General features: G+C 42.4%; 1 protein-coding gene across 9 annotated transcripts in view; it reads left to right on the forward strand.

Moving 5' to 3' along the window:
- The window catches only part of LOC118676466 (androgen dependent TFPI regulating protein), a 113437-nt gene extending 111368 nt beyond the window's left edge, over positions 1-2069 (forward strand). For 6 of the 9 annotated variants that reach the window (XM_036350455.1, XM_036350454.1, XM_036350447.1 and 3 more), the window contains 2 exons: positions 730-767; positions 1889-2069. In XM_036350455.1, coding sequence (XP_036206348.1) covers positions 730-767; positions 1889-1930 — 80 coding nt within the window. In that variant the 3' untranslated portion in view covers positions 1931-2069. Of the gene's footprint in view, positions 1-605; positions 768-1883 lie in introns of those variants that run through there. The other 3 variants (XM_036350450.1, XM_036350451.1, XM_036350449.1) reach the window with 3 other exon arrangements.
- The last annotated feature ends 15653 nt before the right edge of the window (positions 2070-17722 follow it).

Genomic DNA, 17722 nt, shown 5'->3' on the forward strand with positions numbered 1-17722 from the left:
ATCCCAACTACAGCATAAATAGAAAAAAAAAATGGGAAACATAAGGGGGTAATTAAAAGAAATGGAAGATTGGAAAAGGTCTACAAAAGTCCATTGTTTTGCTATTATTGATAGCAAACATTTGGAAGGTAAGATTTTCAAAAATACCATTTATAATAAACAGTATAAAAACAAAAGACTGTCCATTTTGTCTAGGTTGTCCACTTTGTTGGCATGTAGTTGTTCGTTTGTAATGTTTTCTTTTTTATCTCTATGTCATTTATTTCCACTTTGTAGTGCTATGAATTTCCCCCTCAGGACTGTTTTCATTATGTCCCATAGATTTGGGGTTGTTGTGTGTCCACAACTTGTGGCTCCCTCTGCTGAGGCTGAATGCATGTGGGAAGGACTGAGGTGTGCATCAAGGTCTGTTTTTCCTCTCCCAGGGCCAAGAGGCAGGTCAGGCAAAGACTCACAGCAGTCAGAGATCCACCTCTGCCTGCAAGCTGATTGTTAGTCTCAATCGCTTAATGAGCCTCCGGCTGTAGAGCTCCGTTGGATATACTGTAGTAAACTCTGCAGGGTGGGAGGGTTTCCAATGAGTGGGGAAATTTCTTCCCACCCAGGCAAAAGCTCAATTGATGAGAAAGCTCTGAATGAAAAAGATGATTTCTGCCTTTTGGGGGAATGACTCAGCACATGGATCCTGAAGTTTGTCCTCTCTGCTCTCTCCCCTTCTCGCTCATGCAGCTATAGTCCACTCTGCTCTCCCACTGTTGGAGCCCAAGGTAAGTGGCTAAAAATAAAAATTAGTCTGTTGGCCCTTTAAGGGGGTGTCTGCATATCTAGCCATCTGTCCCTGCCAAACAGAATCCCAGGTGATTTTCACAGCCAGATGTTATGCAGGCACCTTTTCCAGTTCTGGTGCCCTGGGCTGGGGAGCCTGGTTTAGGGTTTAGACCCCAGACTTCTCTGGGAGAACCACCTACAGCTGAGATATCTCTCCAGGACTTCAGCTGCTGCCTGAGAAAGATGGGACCCTGACCAGCCCTCTCATGACTCCACACTTCCTACCAGGCTCAGTGCAATCTCCCCTTTAAGCCCTTGGTTATAAGGGTTCTCTCCAGCTAGTCTTCAGTTGGTTATTCAAGATGATTTTTCTATATCTTAGTTTTAATTCCAGTTTGGTCCTGGGAGAATGTCAGTGTAGCTTCTCCTTAACATGCTGCCATCTTCCTTCCTCCTCCTCTCTCATCTTTAGATGGGAGGATGTTAGTTGACATTAATCACAAGCGACCATGAACTTGATTACATTTTGGATTATATTCAAACAAGAACGATATCCAGCCCTTTTGGTTATTTAGGGATATTTGCCTACTGTAGAACTACTTACCATAGCTATACATCATGCTAGAATTACACACACACACACACACACCAGAAATTCACAGACAATACATATAGTGACCATGGCTAACAGAGAGGAATGGCTAACAATATCTCTGAGGTATGCCTATATTAAGAGGAAGAGAGAAGCAGCCTGTATGAGGAGAGAAGCATAAAAGAAACAGTATACTGACACAGCTTTCTTAAATTGACATTATCCATATGTATCATCATTAATTACAATGATCATCTCCTACAGTGAGCACGCTGCTTGACCCTACACCCATATTTTAAATTTTTAGCACATATTTTCTTCTTAATTTTCTCCCAGGATTTTAATAAACTGCAGTGAAAGATAAGAGAGGTCTCCATTACATGCTCTTTTGGCCTGTCCCTGCTCCCAACTATCTTAAAATACACTCAACACTTTCAAAAACAACAGTACATTTTATCACGACCAACAAGATAGCTGGCTCTCTTCTCTTCTCTTAATCCATTGCTCTCTATTTCTTTTGCAGAACAGCAAGGAACAGGAATGCTAGAACAGAGTCCAGACCTTATCTGAAACCCAAGTGGAATATCTGGGACACAAGCCCATTTTATTTTTCCAATATGCAAAAGGAATGCATATTCTTGCAATGACCTTAAAAGCCAAATGTATTCTTTTCCAGAGAGATATAAAATAACATTTTTAAGGAAAAAAACCACCTGTTTACTTCATTGCCTTTCTGCTTCACATATTCCTCGAAATTACACAAATTGGGCATCCTATAAAGCCTTATTACCAAGGTAACTTCCTCACTTTACATATAGTATCTCAACTTTGTTATCCACCATTCAAATTTTATTGACTCCCTACTTATTCACTACCTTAAACTATTTTCTTTACAATTTCCTATAAATCGCCTTACTCAATGGGCATGGTCAGGTTATTGTTAAGAACTCCCTCTTTTGTGAAACCCTCTCCTTCTTTGGTTTCTATGCCTTCTCTCCTTGTTTCTATCCTACCACTCTGATAATCCCTTTTCTGTAATCTTTGCAGACTTCTTCCTCAACCTGTCCCTAAAATGTACATGTTCTTCATAGCTCCATCCACAGCCTTTCACTCCTCTCATTCTTTATACTTTTCAGAATGCTTCCATACAAATTCATGGTTTCACTTACCACTCACTCAAAGACTACTCCTAAATCTCCTCCAGCAAAGCTCTCCCCCTTCTGGAATCCAGATTTATGCATTATTATCCTATGTAATAATAGACAAACATGGTAATTAACCATACCTCTGACACGCTTCCCATTGGCTAATCAGGGCGATATGCAAATTAACTTCCAACCAAGATGGCGGCCGGCAGCCAGGCAGCTGAAGTGAACAGGAGGCTTGCTTGCTCCAGTGATGGAGGAAGGCAAGGTTCCCCACCTGCCGCTGCCGGCCTCTGAGCTGCAGTCTAAGAAACAATGTTGCAATTATAGAAGCTAAATAAGCTCCAGAAACTTGATTTCAGCCAGCCAGGCTTCAGCCAGCAGGACTGCAACAGTGTTACAATTATAGAACCCAAACAAACCCAGATCCCTGCTTTCAGCAGCCAAGGTCTCAGAGCTGGAGCCGAACCTCAGAGCTAAAGCCGGCTCTTGGTTCCAGTGATAGCCATAGAAGGTAAATAAATCCCAGAATAAAAAAAAAGAAAAAAGGAGAGGTTGGGAGCTTCAGTCACCTGCCAGCCTGAAAATGGCCATCAGCCCCTCACCCAGACTGGCCAGGCACCCCAGTGGGGACCCCCACCCTGAAGGGGGTGTGACCAGCTGGAAACAGCCATCATCCCCTCATCCAGGCTGGCCAGGCACCCAAGCGGGACCCCCACCCTGAAGCAACAAGATGGCGGCTAATTTGCATACTGAAGGTGGGCAGCAGCGGGCAAAGCTGTCCAAGGTCTGGGACCAGATCTGTGACCCTGCCATGTTGGGGGCAGTGCAGGAGGCTGTCCGCTGTCCCGGGACCCGGATCTGTGACCCTGCTGGGCAGGGGGCAGTGCTTGAGGCTCTCCGTGGTCTGAGACCCAGATCTGTGACCTGGCCGGCGGGGGGCAGTGCTTGAGGCTGTCTGTGGTCCCGGGACCTGGATCTGTGACCATGCCGGGCAGGGGGCAGCGCTTGAGTCTGTCCATGGTCCTGGAACCCGGATCTGTAACCTGGCAGGTGGGGGCAGTGCTTGAGGCTGTCCGCGGTCTGGGACCCGGATCTGTGACCCTGCCAGGCGGGGGGCAGTGCTTGAGGCTGTCCGCAGTCTGGGACCCGGATCTGTGACCTGGCAGGTGAAGGGCAGCGCTTGAGGCTGTCCGCAGTCCCAGGACCTGAATCTGGGACCCTGCCGGGGGGGGGGGGGGGGGGGGGCAGTGCTTGAGGCTGTCTGCGTTCCCGGGCCCCGGATCCCTGACCCTTCCCAGCGGGGCGGCATCTTGCACAGGGGCGGATCGGCCGGAGTTGGGAAGGGCAGGATGCCTGGCTTCCGCCCAACCCCAGTCACTCTGGGCAGGTGAGCAGCGGAGAGAGCCTCTGGACAGGGGAGGCAGGCCGGCGGAGGGCGGCCTGTACTCCCATGGCAGTGGTGACAGCTGTGAGCTCGTCAAGCGGAGCCTGCAGGTTGAGCTGAAGTAGTGCCTGCAGGCCATCAGTGCCCAGGAGTGGCTGCACAAGATCCGCCTCCTGGCCCAGAAGGTGCAGGATCACAGGGACAACCACTGTGGCGGGCCAGACTGACGTCCTCCAGGCCACACCACGGGGGTTTGCGGATCTGCAAAGCCAGAGGCCTCTGGTGTGCACATCCCCCCCAGCGTTCGGACATCCCCCAGCACACTGTCACCCTCCCACGCCTGCAACAGTTGCAAACCAAGGCGTGCACAAGTTTCCCCTGCCTCTCCACCGCACTTCCATCAACCCAGCATGCCTAACACCCCCACAGGATGTGCACACATCCCCTCTGATGCGCCCACGTCCTTTGGAGAGTGTCTGGGTGTTCTGGGTGCTGAGGGTGGGTGCCTGTGAGATGACAGTGAGAGGGCGGAGTGGTGATGCTCTGTTCCCACAGAGGCCAGTGCAGCTACAAGATCACCTCTAGGGGGTTAATGAAGGTGCTCAGGCAGGAGCAGGTGCAGACAGACACACCTGGTGGGCGCGGGCAGCCCTCGCTGAGGTGCCTTCGGTCAGCATTCAAGATCAGGAACCCAGAGGCGGAGAGGAATTCTGTCCTCTCAGTGAAACAGTGGGATAGTCGGGGCAACTGTAGAGGAGGAATGTGCACTTTGGGTGCCAGCACCCATGAGGAAGGCTGCCCTGACTGAGCCTCGCTTGCTTCGGGCCTAGCGCACTCCTGCCAGGCAGCAGGTGACAGGACGTGCTTTTCCAAATTAATGAGAGAAAATGTTGATTCTCCTGCTGCCCACGAAGGTGGAAAGTGAAGTGGGGAGACATATGGGAAGTGAGCGAGGTTCCCTGTCTGGGGGTTCCAAATCTGCTGTTGGTTTCTTTCACCGCTGACTAGAGATATACAGGGTGTCCCCCAAAATGTATACACACTTTGAATACATACTAATTCCAATGGTTTTAAGCATAAGAAAGAAACAACAATGGAGCTGTTATCTGTTAAAAGTGTGGGCACAAACAGGCAGTTGGACATTCCCTGAGGGGTCTCAGGTTGGAGAGGGTGAAGGCCAGACTGAGGGGCCCCTTTCCTCCCCTCCCCTCGCAGTGCACGAATTTCATGCACTGGGCTACTAGTACCTACTATAAACACCATTAAGATGTTCCCCAGACACCTTGTACTCAATTGGGTTGTCTTTTCTTGGGATGACATAACAAAATAATACAGAAAGGATGGCTTAAAAAACAGAAATTTAATATGACAGTGGAAATAAATTAGACTTTGGGTGGGGAGTACACAATAGAGGACACAGATGTCAAATTATAATCTTGTACATCTGAAAGTTGTATGATGTGTGAAGTAAAGCCAAGGTAGGGGTGTGGAAAGTTGGCAAGTCCAAGGATATTATTTAAGTTAAGATCTAAAGAATATTTGTGCAGTTATTAAAAAGAAGAAATTTAATACAATTTTAATAGGTAATATTACTGATAATTTATTTTGTGCCCATATTTTATTAGCATTTTATATGTTCTACCTCCTTTAGTCTCATTTTCCAGGGTCCAGCCCCAGCAGTCCAGGGGTTCCCAAAGGTGAGGATGGAGTCGGCGAAGAATGAAAGTCAACAGGAGACAGCGTTCAGATGATCAGCATAGCCAGGTTCTCTCTCTATTGTCCTGTTACAGCTGTATTTATACTACTTGATTCTATAAGCATGCCTCTATATGTTTTGGGTCCTCCCTTGACCTTCTACAGTTCCTTGTTCTATGTTTATAGTTTCTTATCTGACCTTTGATAAAAATCTTATCTCTAGCTCTGTTGATTTTAATCTTGTCTAGGTTAGTCTCTGTGTTCCATTATAAGGGCTAGTTTGTTGTCTCTATTCCAAGGTCATTATCCCATTGCTATAAGGAGATTTTAGTAAGGGTTATGTAGCTTAAGCGTGATTGTTCATAGTTAAGGTGATTAACTACCTGTCTGGCACTTAGTTAAGGAGTTTTACCGATTTATTCCCTTCCCTAGCCCCATTAATCCCTAACTCCAGGGAAACATTCCCACCTGGGGAAACAACCTTTCTCGGGGAGGTGGCTCTGGTTATAACATATAGCGCTAAAAATGGGGAGCAAACATATTAAGAACAGTATGCCATATTCGCCAGGTCCCTTGGAACATATGCTGTGCAGATATTTCTTCCCTTCAGCAACTGTGTCAATCAGCAAGGATGGACTGGCTTCCGGCACTCATTCTCTGTAAAGTAGATACTATTAATATTCTTATTTACAGATGAGAAAATAGATGCAGAGAACTTAGAAGGTGGCCTCCCAGTTACCAGTTAGGCATAGACTATTGGAATTACCTGCTAACTAGTTTTTCTGCATTATCTTAGTTATCTGTCTAATTCTTTTCATTACATACCTATCGGAATAATCTTTTCTAGTTGTCATCATCACATTTCTTTGGTCAAAAGTCTTCAGTGGCCCAGCAAGTGTGGCCCAGTGGTTGAGCATCAACCCATGAACCAGGAGGTCATGGTTTGATTCCCCATCAGGGCCCGTGCCCAGGTTACGGTAGGGGGTGTGCAGGAGGCAGCCAGTCAATGATTCTCTCTCATCATTGATGTTCCTATCTCTCTTTCCCTCTCCATCCCTCTCTCTGAAATTAAAAAAAAAAAAAAACATTAAAAAAAAGTTTTAAAAAGTTTTCAGTGGTTCCTCATGCTTTTGGACAACATTCAATTCCTTGGCATTGCCTAAAATGCCCTTCATGACATAGCCCCTGCTTACCTCTCCAGGCCCTGTGGGGAGAGGAACTTCACCATAGCATTAAGTGTCTCTGAACTTTACTTGCTGAGTGCACCAGACTGAAAAACTTATTCATCTCCTAACACTGAGCAGTCCCTTTAGCTAGCCACATAGGTTTCTAACTAGATCAAGGCAAGACTACTGTGTAACTACTTGGTCTATCAGAGAGGGGGACTGGATAATGGGTTGTTTGCTTAAAAAGTATTGTGCCCTTGGCTTTGGGTTCTTTAGCTGCAATGCAAATCCACTGAATGTGTAGCAATATCTGGGTCTATTACATCACTCATGTGGGACTTTGGGAAGAAGGGAACTCATGAAAATATGCTGATACTCATGCTGCTTGCTATACCATCCTATATAATAAAAGCCTAATATGCAAATTGTTTGACCAGGAGTTCGACCTTGAGTTTGACCGCTAGCTATGATGTGTGCTGATCACCAGGGGTCTGTGCAGAACATGGCAGGTGTTGGTGATGCAGTGCTGGCAGTGGGCAGCAGTGGAGGCACTGCTGGCCCCGATGGGAGTGGGACCATGGTGAGATGGTGGACCAGGTGAGCAGGGAGCTCCAGGCCAATGCAGGTGTGAGTGGGGGCCCAATTGCCCCACCAATCACCCTGCAGAGTCAGACAGCGACTGGCAGCAGCGGCGGGGGGTGGGGCCACTGCCTGGCTCCCAGGTGCTGAAGGAGCCAGGTGGGGGCCTGGCCCTGAACAATCGTCCTGCAGATGGCAACCAGTAGCCATCATGCCCTGATCACCCAATCTGGCCTCAGGCTGGAATGGGGAACTGGGGGTGGATGGTGGCGACCAACCTCCGCAGCGCCTGGGCATGGGACTGCGATCTCTCACCAGCTACCTGGGGATGGTGGTGATGGAGACAGAGATGCAGTGAGAATGCGGGGTGTCTGCTGAGCTTGCTCTCACTCCCTCTGCTACCCTCACCTGGGATGCCAGGACTCGTATTCCGGGTAAGCCTCCACACTCAGGTGCCAGGCACCCATAAGGAACCTGCCCCGCACCCACACAGAGTATTCCGGGTGAGCCAAGCTGCAGCCGCCAGGACCACAGGGGCTGGTCGGGCTCCTTGTGGGTTCACGCAGGAACTGGTCTGCGAGGCTGGCCAGGAGAGAGCGCGCTGCCAGCCCAGATTTCATGTGGCATTGCTGGACAGCCCAAAGGCCCATGCTACGCCTTGGCCTACAGCATCTGGTCATGTTCACCGCATCTCCATGCGGGGATTCGGGCACGGTGACTCAGGTGGAGGAGGGCACGTGGGGGCCCAGGAGCCCAGGTGCTGCCCAGGGCCCAGAGGTCAGCTGGGACCTGCCCTTCCATGCCAGATGCTCATGCTTCAATCACCTGCCAGGCCCAGGGACTGCACCTGTGCACGAATTTCATGCACCAGTCCTCTAGTTAATAATAAAGTCCTTTGTCTCTGATCTAGGAGTCTCATGTCTGCCAGCACCCATAATACTGTGCCACAATAACTTACTAGTTTGAAAATAGGGGGAAATTCCATACCCTTGTCAGTTTTTAATAGATCCATCTCCTCCTATCTCTTGTTCTATCTCTCATCTTATGGTCTGGTTGTACTGAACTGTTTCTTGTTCCTGTGCCTTTAAAAATACTCATATCTCTTATCAAAATGTTATTTCCTTTGTTTTCAGTAGCTGAAAGTACTTCTCTTCAAAATACCTTCCAGATTTTTAGTGTGATTTGATGTTCTCTGTTTCTTTTTCCATAACACCATGTGCACACCTCTATAGAGCTCTTGACAGTGTGACTTATTTCATCCCTGCAGCTTCTCCATCAGACAGAAAGCTTCTTGAAGGTACAGTTCATGTTTTATATGTCTTTGTATGCCTGGCGTCTAGAGACTTGTATCCTGCAATGCTTGGCATGGAAATGTTCACTAAATATTATATTATTGAATGAATGACTAAACCTTAATAGGTTTGATTCCTTTGAAGGATGAGCTTAGAAATAAATTATTCTGTCTCCCTCTTTGTCCTCCAGATATTTTCTCTTTTTACCTGCCCATCTCTCTCTATGTTTCCTATTCTAAGATACACCCTACTGTGTGTGCTTAGCTAGATGCAAACAGACTTCAGTGAGGCAGAAGGAGGACTGCACAGCACTGAGGTGGATTCCAGGCCCCATATGGGAAAGTTAATCTCACCATATATAATCCGTGTCTAAAGAGAGAGACTAAACTTCCTTCCCTCTCTCAAACTTCCTGAGGAATTGCAAAAATGGATTGAGTAGCAGGGATGAGGTAGTGTGTACATTATTTTAATATTTTAAAATGTACACACCTGCACAGAGCCCCCCTGGTGATAACGAATCGACTGTGTAAAAGAAAATTGCCTAGTTCAGCCGGCGTGGCTCAGTGGTTGAATGTTGACCTATGAACCAGGAGGCCACAGTTCAATTCCCAGTCAGGGCACATGCCCAGGTTGTGGGCTTGATCCCCAGTGTGGAGTGTGCAGGAAGCAGCTGATCAATAATTCTCTCTTATCATTGATGTTTCTGTCTCCCTCTCCCTTTCTCTCTGAAATCAATAAAAATATATTTTAAAAATATTGCCTAAGACTCTGGCTGACTTCAGACATATTTTCTACTGCCACAGTGGAAAGTTCAGCTTTAAATGAGCCCTCTTTTCCATCTACAGAATCACCATAAACCCAGAAGGTATATCCTGACATGTGTTAAATAAACGCATGTGCTAATAACTAATGTTCATGGTATGAATGAGTAACCCCACAGAGGCTGTTAAAAAGAAACATTTTCATAAGGAAAGTAGCAATTTCTTTCCTAGGGAAAGTATGTGTCCTCTCCTACTTTCTTAATTACTGTCCTGATTCTGAGTCAGTGTACTAAATGTCTAAGTGGCTAAGACTTCATACTAGGGGACTTTATTTGTGAGCCAGTTATTGAGTGATTCTCTCTCAGCTCCATTCTCATCCTTCCATATTCAGCATTGTAATTCCAGCACTGAGTGCAGACTCCAGTTCTTTCCAGGTTTGCCTCTTCCCAATTGAGCTGATAGAAGAAGAGGGGGCTTGCTTCTTGTCCATGTACTTTGCTGTCAGGGTCACCCAGCCTCACTTCTTCATAATTTCCAAGAACCTCAGTCTTCTCCCATCAATGGCAGAGAGCCCGTCACCATGGGGCAGCATCTTCACAGAGCTGCTTCTGCTCTCTTTCCCTCCCAGTTCTACTTGCTAACAGCACTCGTGGCAGGCTCTCCACTCTCCTAGTTGTGTCATCATGCTGCCTTTTCTTTCACTCTCCCTCTTTTACAGCACCCTGTGGGATCACAGCTCTGTCCATTTTTAGGACAATTGCTAAAGTAGCAACTGAGATGAGTCCAAAAACTAGCAGCCAAGACATAAATATTTGTGCGTATGTGCTTAAAAATAACCAATCTGGAATGAGATAATAGGAAAAGTCCGGATAGAACATTTGCCTCCGTATGAGGTCATAAGTGGTTTTACTGCTGGGTGCACTTTTCCCCATTTGTACCATAAATGTTTAAAAGCAAAAATAATCTCCTGTATTTCTTAATCTTTTTTCCCTCCAAAACATACTAAGGAATTAATTTTTTTTGTTCAGTGTCCAGTATTACTTTTTCCATTTTAAAGAGGAATAAATTAAGGTGATTGCAGTTTTAGTAATATCTCATAATTTTCAGCTCAACTAAAAGCTTAAAGCCTCATTAAATTCTTAAAGACGTTATGCAGCCTTGGTGCGAGGAGGAGGGGAGAATAAGAAAGAAGGAAAAGGAAAAGCAGCAGCAGTAACTGCCACTGCTGCCACCCCCACCTCCATGGCTGCAGTCCCTTATCACACAGTTCCCCACCTGGCTTTGTGCCCCTCCCGGTCACCGCCCTTCTGTTCTAGAAATATTCAGGAAACTGGATGAACAACCTTAAGAAAGCTGATCAGCAGCCTGGTTGCTGCTCTGAGTCATCTGCAAAATCTATCCTAGGGCTCTTATCAATTTTTCGAGGGTAAATGATTTGAATAAAGATGTCAATAATCTCCTAAGTGAACTGAAATGGCATGTTGGTTGGTAGCAATGTTAGCTAAACTTTTCATGGGAAAATCTAAGTCCAAAAAGATTTCAATAAGCAGGCCAATGGGGTTAATTAGGACATTTCGAGCCAAACTACTGTATAAGATAAGGGAAGATTAGCACAAGTGATAGAGATGAGGTAGTTTTATTGATTGAAGATTCAATATCAATCATTCATATGACTGGTTATTTATATGATCACACAGGATCTCTTGGCGCCCTTTACTGAATCCTATTACAATGCTCATCACACAGTATCTTCCCTACTACATTTTAAGTTCTCTGAGGGACAGGACAGTTTCCTTTCCTTTCCTTTCCTTTCCTTTCCTTTCCTTTCCTTTCCTTTCCTTTCCTTTCCTTTCTTTTCCTTTTCTTTCCTTCCTTTCCTTTTCCCCTTCCCCTTCTCTTTCTTAGAATATAACCCATTGTGGGAGCTTAATGCCAACTATCAAAATGAAGTAGACTATACCTTTTAACTATAAAACTCAATACCATTTACATTATACCAAAATGAAATTATTTGAAGACTGTAGTACTATTTGTGTTGTATTAAGGTAAAGTTATATGGGATGGTACAATAATTAAGAATGAGTGCTTGGGAATTAGACTCCCTCAGTGCTGGTCTTGCTGCTGCCACTTACTAGGTGAACAATCATGACCAATTTCCTTAGGCCTTTCTATACTTCAGTTTCCATATCTATAATAAGCGCCTATTCATAGGGCTATTGTGAGAATTAAATGAGGTAATATACATAAAATACTTAAATAGATCTGGCACAAGGGTAAGTACTCAATATTATTTCATTATTAGAGACCCGGTGCACAAAATTCATGCACTGGGGGGGGGGGGTGATCCCTCAGCCTGGCCTGTACCCTCTGGGAGCCCTTGGGGGGTGTCTGACTGCTGGCTTAGGCCTTCTCCCCATGGGCAGTTGGACATTCTTAGTGCTGCCACGGAGGTGGGAGAGGCTCCTGCCTCCACTGTTGTGCTCGCCAGCTGTGAGCCTGGTTTCTGGCTGAGCGGCGCTCCCCCTATGGGAGCACACTGACCACCAGGGGGCAGCTCCTGCATTGAGCGTCTGTCCCCTGGTGGTCAGTGTATGTCCTAGCAAGCAGTTGAGCAACCTTAGCATATCATTAGCATATTATGCTTTGATTGGTTGAATGAACGACCAGACGCTGGATGACCGGACTCTTAGCATATTAGGCTTTTATTATATAGGATATTATTATTAGTAGTATTAAAATGACAACAACTCTATAATTGAAATTATAAGACAGTGACAGACTAGAAGACAATATTCACAATATATGAAAGAGATAAATAATTAGCATACAGAATATATAAAGAACTTCAATTTCAGAAAATAACATTAAGATGAGGAAAAGAAACAAAATGCTATTAATTGCAGGAGAAACTCATTAATAATTTGAAAAATGCAAAGTGAGATCCATGAAATAACATTTCTTCCTTACTGAGTTGGCAGACATTTCAGTCTGATGATATCAAATGTTGAGTATCTAGAGTGATGAGAACTCTCCTGCACAGGTAGTGAAAGTGTAACTGGCACAAGCACGTTGGGACAACTTGGGAATATTTATTAAAATTGGGCATGTGAAGATCCAAGAATCTGGTGGTTTTCACATCAGGGTCATTCAAGGGGTTCACAAACATACAGAGTTACTGGATTGACCTAAGAGCCTGCCTGTGTTCACAAAACCGTTTCCACATCCATCCCAGATCTGACTTCAGTGCATTGCTCCTGAGTTCCAAACCTTTAGTAACCAAACAAAATAGAAACTTTCTTTAATGATTACTAAAAGAACCATAAAGCCTTTGGTCTTCTAGTCTTTCCTGTATTACATTTCTGTTAAGAGTGAAGCTTTATGTTAAAATGGAATGTTCAGTTACATGGTAAAGGGTGATGAAAGTGATAACAATGTTCATTTAACCATTTGCCTCTATTATTTCCAGACTAATGTTGAAAATCACAATCTATTGTGGAGGAAGGGAAGAGCACATGAGAATAAAGAGTAGGCAAAATACTCTTTTAATACTCTATGATTTTTATGTATGTATTAGTAGGTGTAGGTAATTCTGGAATGCTATCCTCGATATTTATGCCTAAAATGTATTATTAGCTGGAAAGGAAAGCACCTTGAATAATCAGAGGAGTATATGTTAGTGATACTAGTTTTTTAAATGCACCTGAAATGTTTTTTTATGGTTCTTTTTTATATATATTCTTTTTATTATTTTTTCTTTATTGATTAAAGTTTTACATATGTGTCCTTATCCCCCCTAGCCCCCCACCCCACCCCTGAAATGTTTTTCTGAGATTACCAAACTGCCCAAAGTAAGTTGGATAAAAATCCACCAATAAAAAATTTTCATAATTTCTTTCTGATATGGGGAGTGTTCTTCAATAAAGCAGTTAAAAAACACATGATAAAACCATATTATTAAACATCTATTCCAGTTGAAGTTAATGTTAATCTAATTATATTTATGAAACACTTAATGGTTTCTACTTCCATTAATAAAATAAAATTATATGCTTGTTTCTAGACCAGAGTATTAGCACTAGGTAGCATTCTCTTTCCTTTTTAATTCTCATCCAAGGATATGTTTTGTTTGTTTGTTTGCTTGTGTTAGATAGAGGAAGGGGGAGAGAGAGAGACAGAGAGAGAAACATCGATGTGAGAGAGAAACCTTGACTGGTTGCCTCCTGTACTCACTCTGACAGGGGATTGAGCCTTAACCTTTTTGGTGTATGGGATGATGTTCCAATCAACTGAGCCACCCAGCCAGGGCTCATTCTCTTTGTTTAAATAACAGGAAAATTTCATCCTCAGGTCTATAAACTAATGGCATTATTTATACTTGGTTTAATTTAATTATTCCCCATAGCAGAAAACCAACAATCAATATATGCACACCAACACATGCCAAAGAAATACCATGCTTTTTAAATTACATATCTCACTTCAGAAATAACTTATAATTATAGCTAATAGTACACTACATTATTATAAATTAATGAGAAACATCTCAATTAATTTTCTTGTTTGCATAACTTATTATAAAGTGAATAAATTAGTTATATCTATATCATTTAAATCACTACAATATGCATTCTGCAATTTACTTCTCTATAGTTCTAGTAGTACTTAATATTTATTCAATATTAAATTCAACTTAAATTTAAGAAATACTTAATGAGATTTTTGGCTCCTATATTGCCATTTATTTGAATTAAAAATTAAGGTAAACTATTTGTGTCAGATTTAATATGGATATTAATTTTGTCAATTTAGGGAGGATAATTTTATAAATTAAAATAGATAAATCTGCAGCTTCAATGTTTTCATAAAAATATTTTTAAAACATAATAAAATAAATATTTTTATCAGTAATAAAATTAACAATGTTTCTATTTTTCAGCTATCACAGACCCTATTGGTATCTCACTGCATATCCCAAATGGCCCACCTTTGACTTTATGGCACCTTCTAGTCTTAAGGGCCCAAGTCTTTCTGCTTCTTCACTTGAGAAGGGCTCTCTCTGGTGCTCAGCCATGTACAGGGGCAGGCAATGAAAGTGCATGAATTCTCAACTTCCCTATCCTTTGCTGGGACAGTTCTGAGGTGCATTCTACATGATACTTAGAAGGTCCTCATTGAGATACGGTTTGTGAGTTCAACTCTCATGTAAACTTCTTGAACTTAAGGCAACCTCATCTTAATGTTTGCTTTTGGGAGAACACAAATGAAGACACCAACCTGATCTACAGGTGCTTCAGGGAGAGAGCAACAAGCATAACTAAAAGTTATTTAGTAAATCTATCTTCCAGAACTTGAGACTTAATAACTCTCCTAATTGCATGTTGTGTGGTTTTCAACTTTTACCAATTTGAAAAATTTAATAGAATTTTTTAGCAGAGAGAAAACTAAATATAGTTTTTTATGATAAATTACTAAGTGGTGTTTGGCATATAATTTGGATGGAATTGAAAGAATTGGATGAAATTGTAATAACAAATGCCTTTCATTCCTATTTATTTACTATCATAAATAAGTTTTCTCAGCAGTTGCCTTTATTAAAAAGGTGGGGGACAGGAACAAAATCAATGCAGAAATCTGTACTGTTCTAGCATTAAACCATTCATCAATGGATACATGAGCTAATTAAGAGAGACGCATCATTCATATTAAAAAAACATTTTCAATGACATTTTAATTTTTTTGCTTAATAAATTACAAAATATTATAATTATTTTATAATAGTTTTGTTGTCTTGATCAGTTGTGTAACAATAACAATTGCAACAACTCAATCCAGGAGGTTTGTCAAAGAGGGGTTTAATAGGGTGGTCAGAAAAGGGACTTTTTGGCATGAAAATATATTACATGAAGATAAAATTCTGTGGGAGAATTAGAATGGAAAGAACAAAAAGGAAAAATATAAAATTTTTATAGGAAATTATTCATGCTTTTCTAATAAATTATTAAATCAAATCATAATGGTATTTAGATTCCTTTAGATACACTTAAAAGTATAATCATTTTGTTTTAGTGTCAATATTTACAGAATACCACTTTATCTTTTTTAACTTATTTAATCCATATTTTAAATTGTTAAATGTCTATGTTCAACAGTGTGAGGGAGACACAGTTTTTCCGGATTCTTTTAGGGGTTATACAGAAATAAATTTGATGACTTATAGGTTAAGTTATGTCCACCCAAACCTCAGATTGTGACCTTATTTGGTGATAAAGCGTTTACAGAGGTAATCAAGTTAAAATGAGGCCTTTATGGTAGGCTCAAGAAGTGTCCTTAAGAAAAGAGAAACTTAGGCACAGAGACAAGACGGAGGTAAGATGATATAAAGAGATATAGGGAGAAGATGGCTATCTACAAGTCAAGGAGACAGACCTGGAACAGACTCTTCTTCACAGTCCTGAAAAGGAACCATCCCTGCAAACATCCTGATCCAGACTTCTAGCCTCCAGAACTGTGAGAAACAAGTTTCTGTTTGTTAAGCCCACAAGTCTGTGGTACTTTCTTTTGGCAGCTAGAGCAAGTTAACACAAAGGCCATTCTCCTTGGAAAACTCTCACACCATTCATTGCCTCATTCTTTGCATGTGGGCAATTAAGTAAAATGTAGTATTCCAGGCACTCCCTGTTGAATGCTGGGGATGGGATCGTATAAATGGGCATGTAATCCCAGGTCTTACTGATATAATCCTTTTGTAGACATACTCCTGGCATCCCCATTAGCAAATGGTCTTCCCTGGTATTTTCAAATGGCCTCCGGTCATTCATGCATGACTTGGGCCATAGTTTCCTTTAGCTTTTTTCAATGCAATTGTTTGACAGTCCTTGAGGCCACAGTGATATTTTTGACATACTTCATAATGTTTAAGGACTCCTACCAGCTCCTAAATTGCAGGCTAATTTTTACCTTTTACTATATTATTAAATGTGCCCCTTTTCCACATCTATAAAACTTGGATTTTAAAATCCAACATGATTCTCTTCCTTTGTTTCATTGCAGCAAGTCCAGGTCTATTTCCTCATATGTTGGGGGCAAAATTGGCAGACTCTAAAATAAATGACAGAATAAAATATAAATACATGGATTGAAGTGATTAATGCCAGAATGGATAGACAGAGGTAAGTGATAAAGTGAGAGTAGTGAAAGACCAATTATAGAATCTATGTTGGGGATATATATATATAAAGTATTATAATAGAAATTTAAACTTCAATTTGGCTATATGTATTTTAAATTCTTATAATAAAATGTTGGCAAAAATGGAAAACTAAATTGCAGAGTGGCTACAACATAAACAGCACACATTGCAGAACACATCTAACTCAGGTGACCAAGATCCCAATGAAGGGACCTTAAAATTCTCAAAGTCATCAAAAACAAGAAAAGTCTGAGAAACCTTCACAGATAACAGGACCCTAAGGAGACATGGTGACCAAATACAATGTGGTATCATGGATGGGGTCCTGGAACACAAAGAAATATTGGGAAAAATTAAGAAAATCTGAATGAAATCTGATCTTCATTAATAATAATGTATCAATACTGATTCATTAATTTTAACATATACCATATTACTGTAAGATGTTAACAATAGGGTGTAGAATACATGGGAACTCTGTTATATCTTCACGATATTTCTGTAATTCTAAAACTGTTCTATAATATATTTATTTAAGAAACACATAGCCCAACCAGTGTGGCTCCATGGTTGAGTGTCGACCCATGAACCAGGAGGTCATAGTTCATTCCCCATGCCCTGGTTTTGGGCTTGATCCCCAGTAGGGGGTGTGGAGGAGGCAACCAATAGATGATTCTCTCTCATCATTGATGTTTCCATATCTCTCTCCCTCTCCCTTCCTCTCTCTGAAATCAATAAAACAATTTTTTTTAAAGAACATAGCAAATAATTACCTAAAGTAATTAATGTTACTTTATAATTACATGGCTAAGTGCTGATACAGATGTAACTCTCTAAATGCAGTTGTACCTTCATTATCTGTGTGTCGCTATGAAATAAATGCTTTTATTTTAAACTAGAGGTCTGGTGCATGGATTAGCAATCTGGGACCCCCTTAGGGGATGTTGGAGAGCTGGTTTCGGCCTGATCCTCACAGGCCAGGCCAAGGGACCCCACCGGTGCATGAATCTGTGCACCAGGCCTCTAGTATGCATATAAGATCTTTGGTTAATCTCTTCCTGCCCTCCCCTCTCCCACTTCCCTCTGAGATTCATCAGTCTGTTCCATGCTTCCATGCCTGTGGTTTCTGCTCCTGCATTGAGTGTCTG

This window comes from Myotis myotis, unplaced genomic scaffold, assembly GCF_014108235.1.
Source record: "Myotis myotis isolate mMyoMyo1 unplaced genomic scaffold, mMyoMyo1.p scaffold_m19_p_2, whole genome shotgun sequence".
Taxonomy (NCBI): Eukaryota; Metazoa; Chordata; class Mammalia; order Chiroptera; family Vespertilionidae; genus Myotis; species Myotis myotis.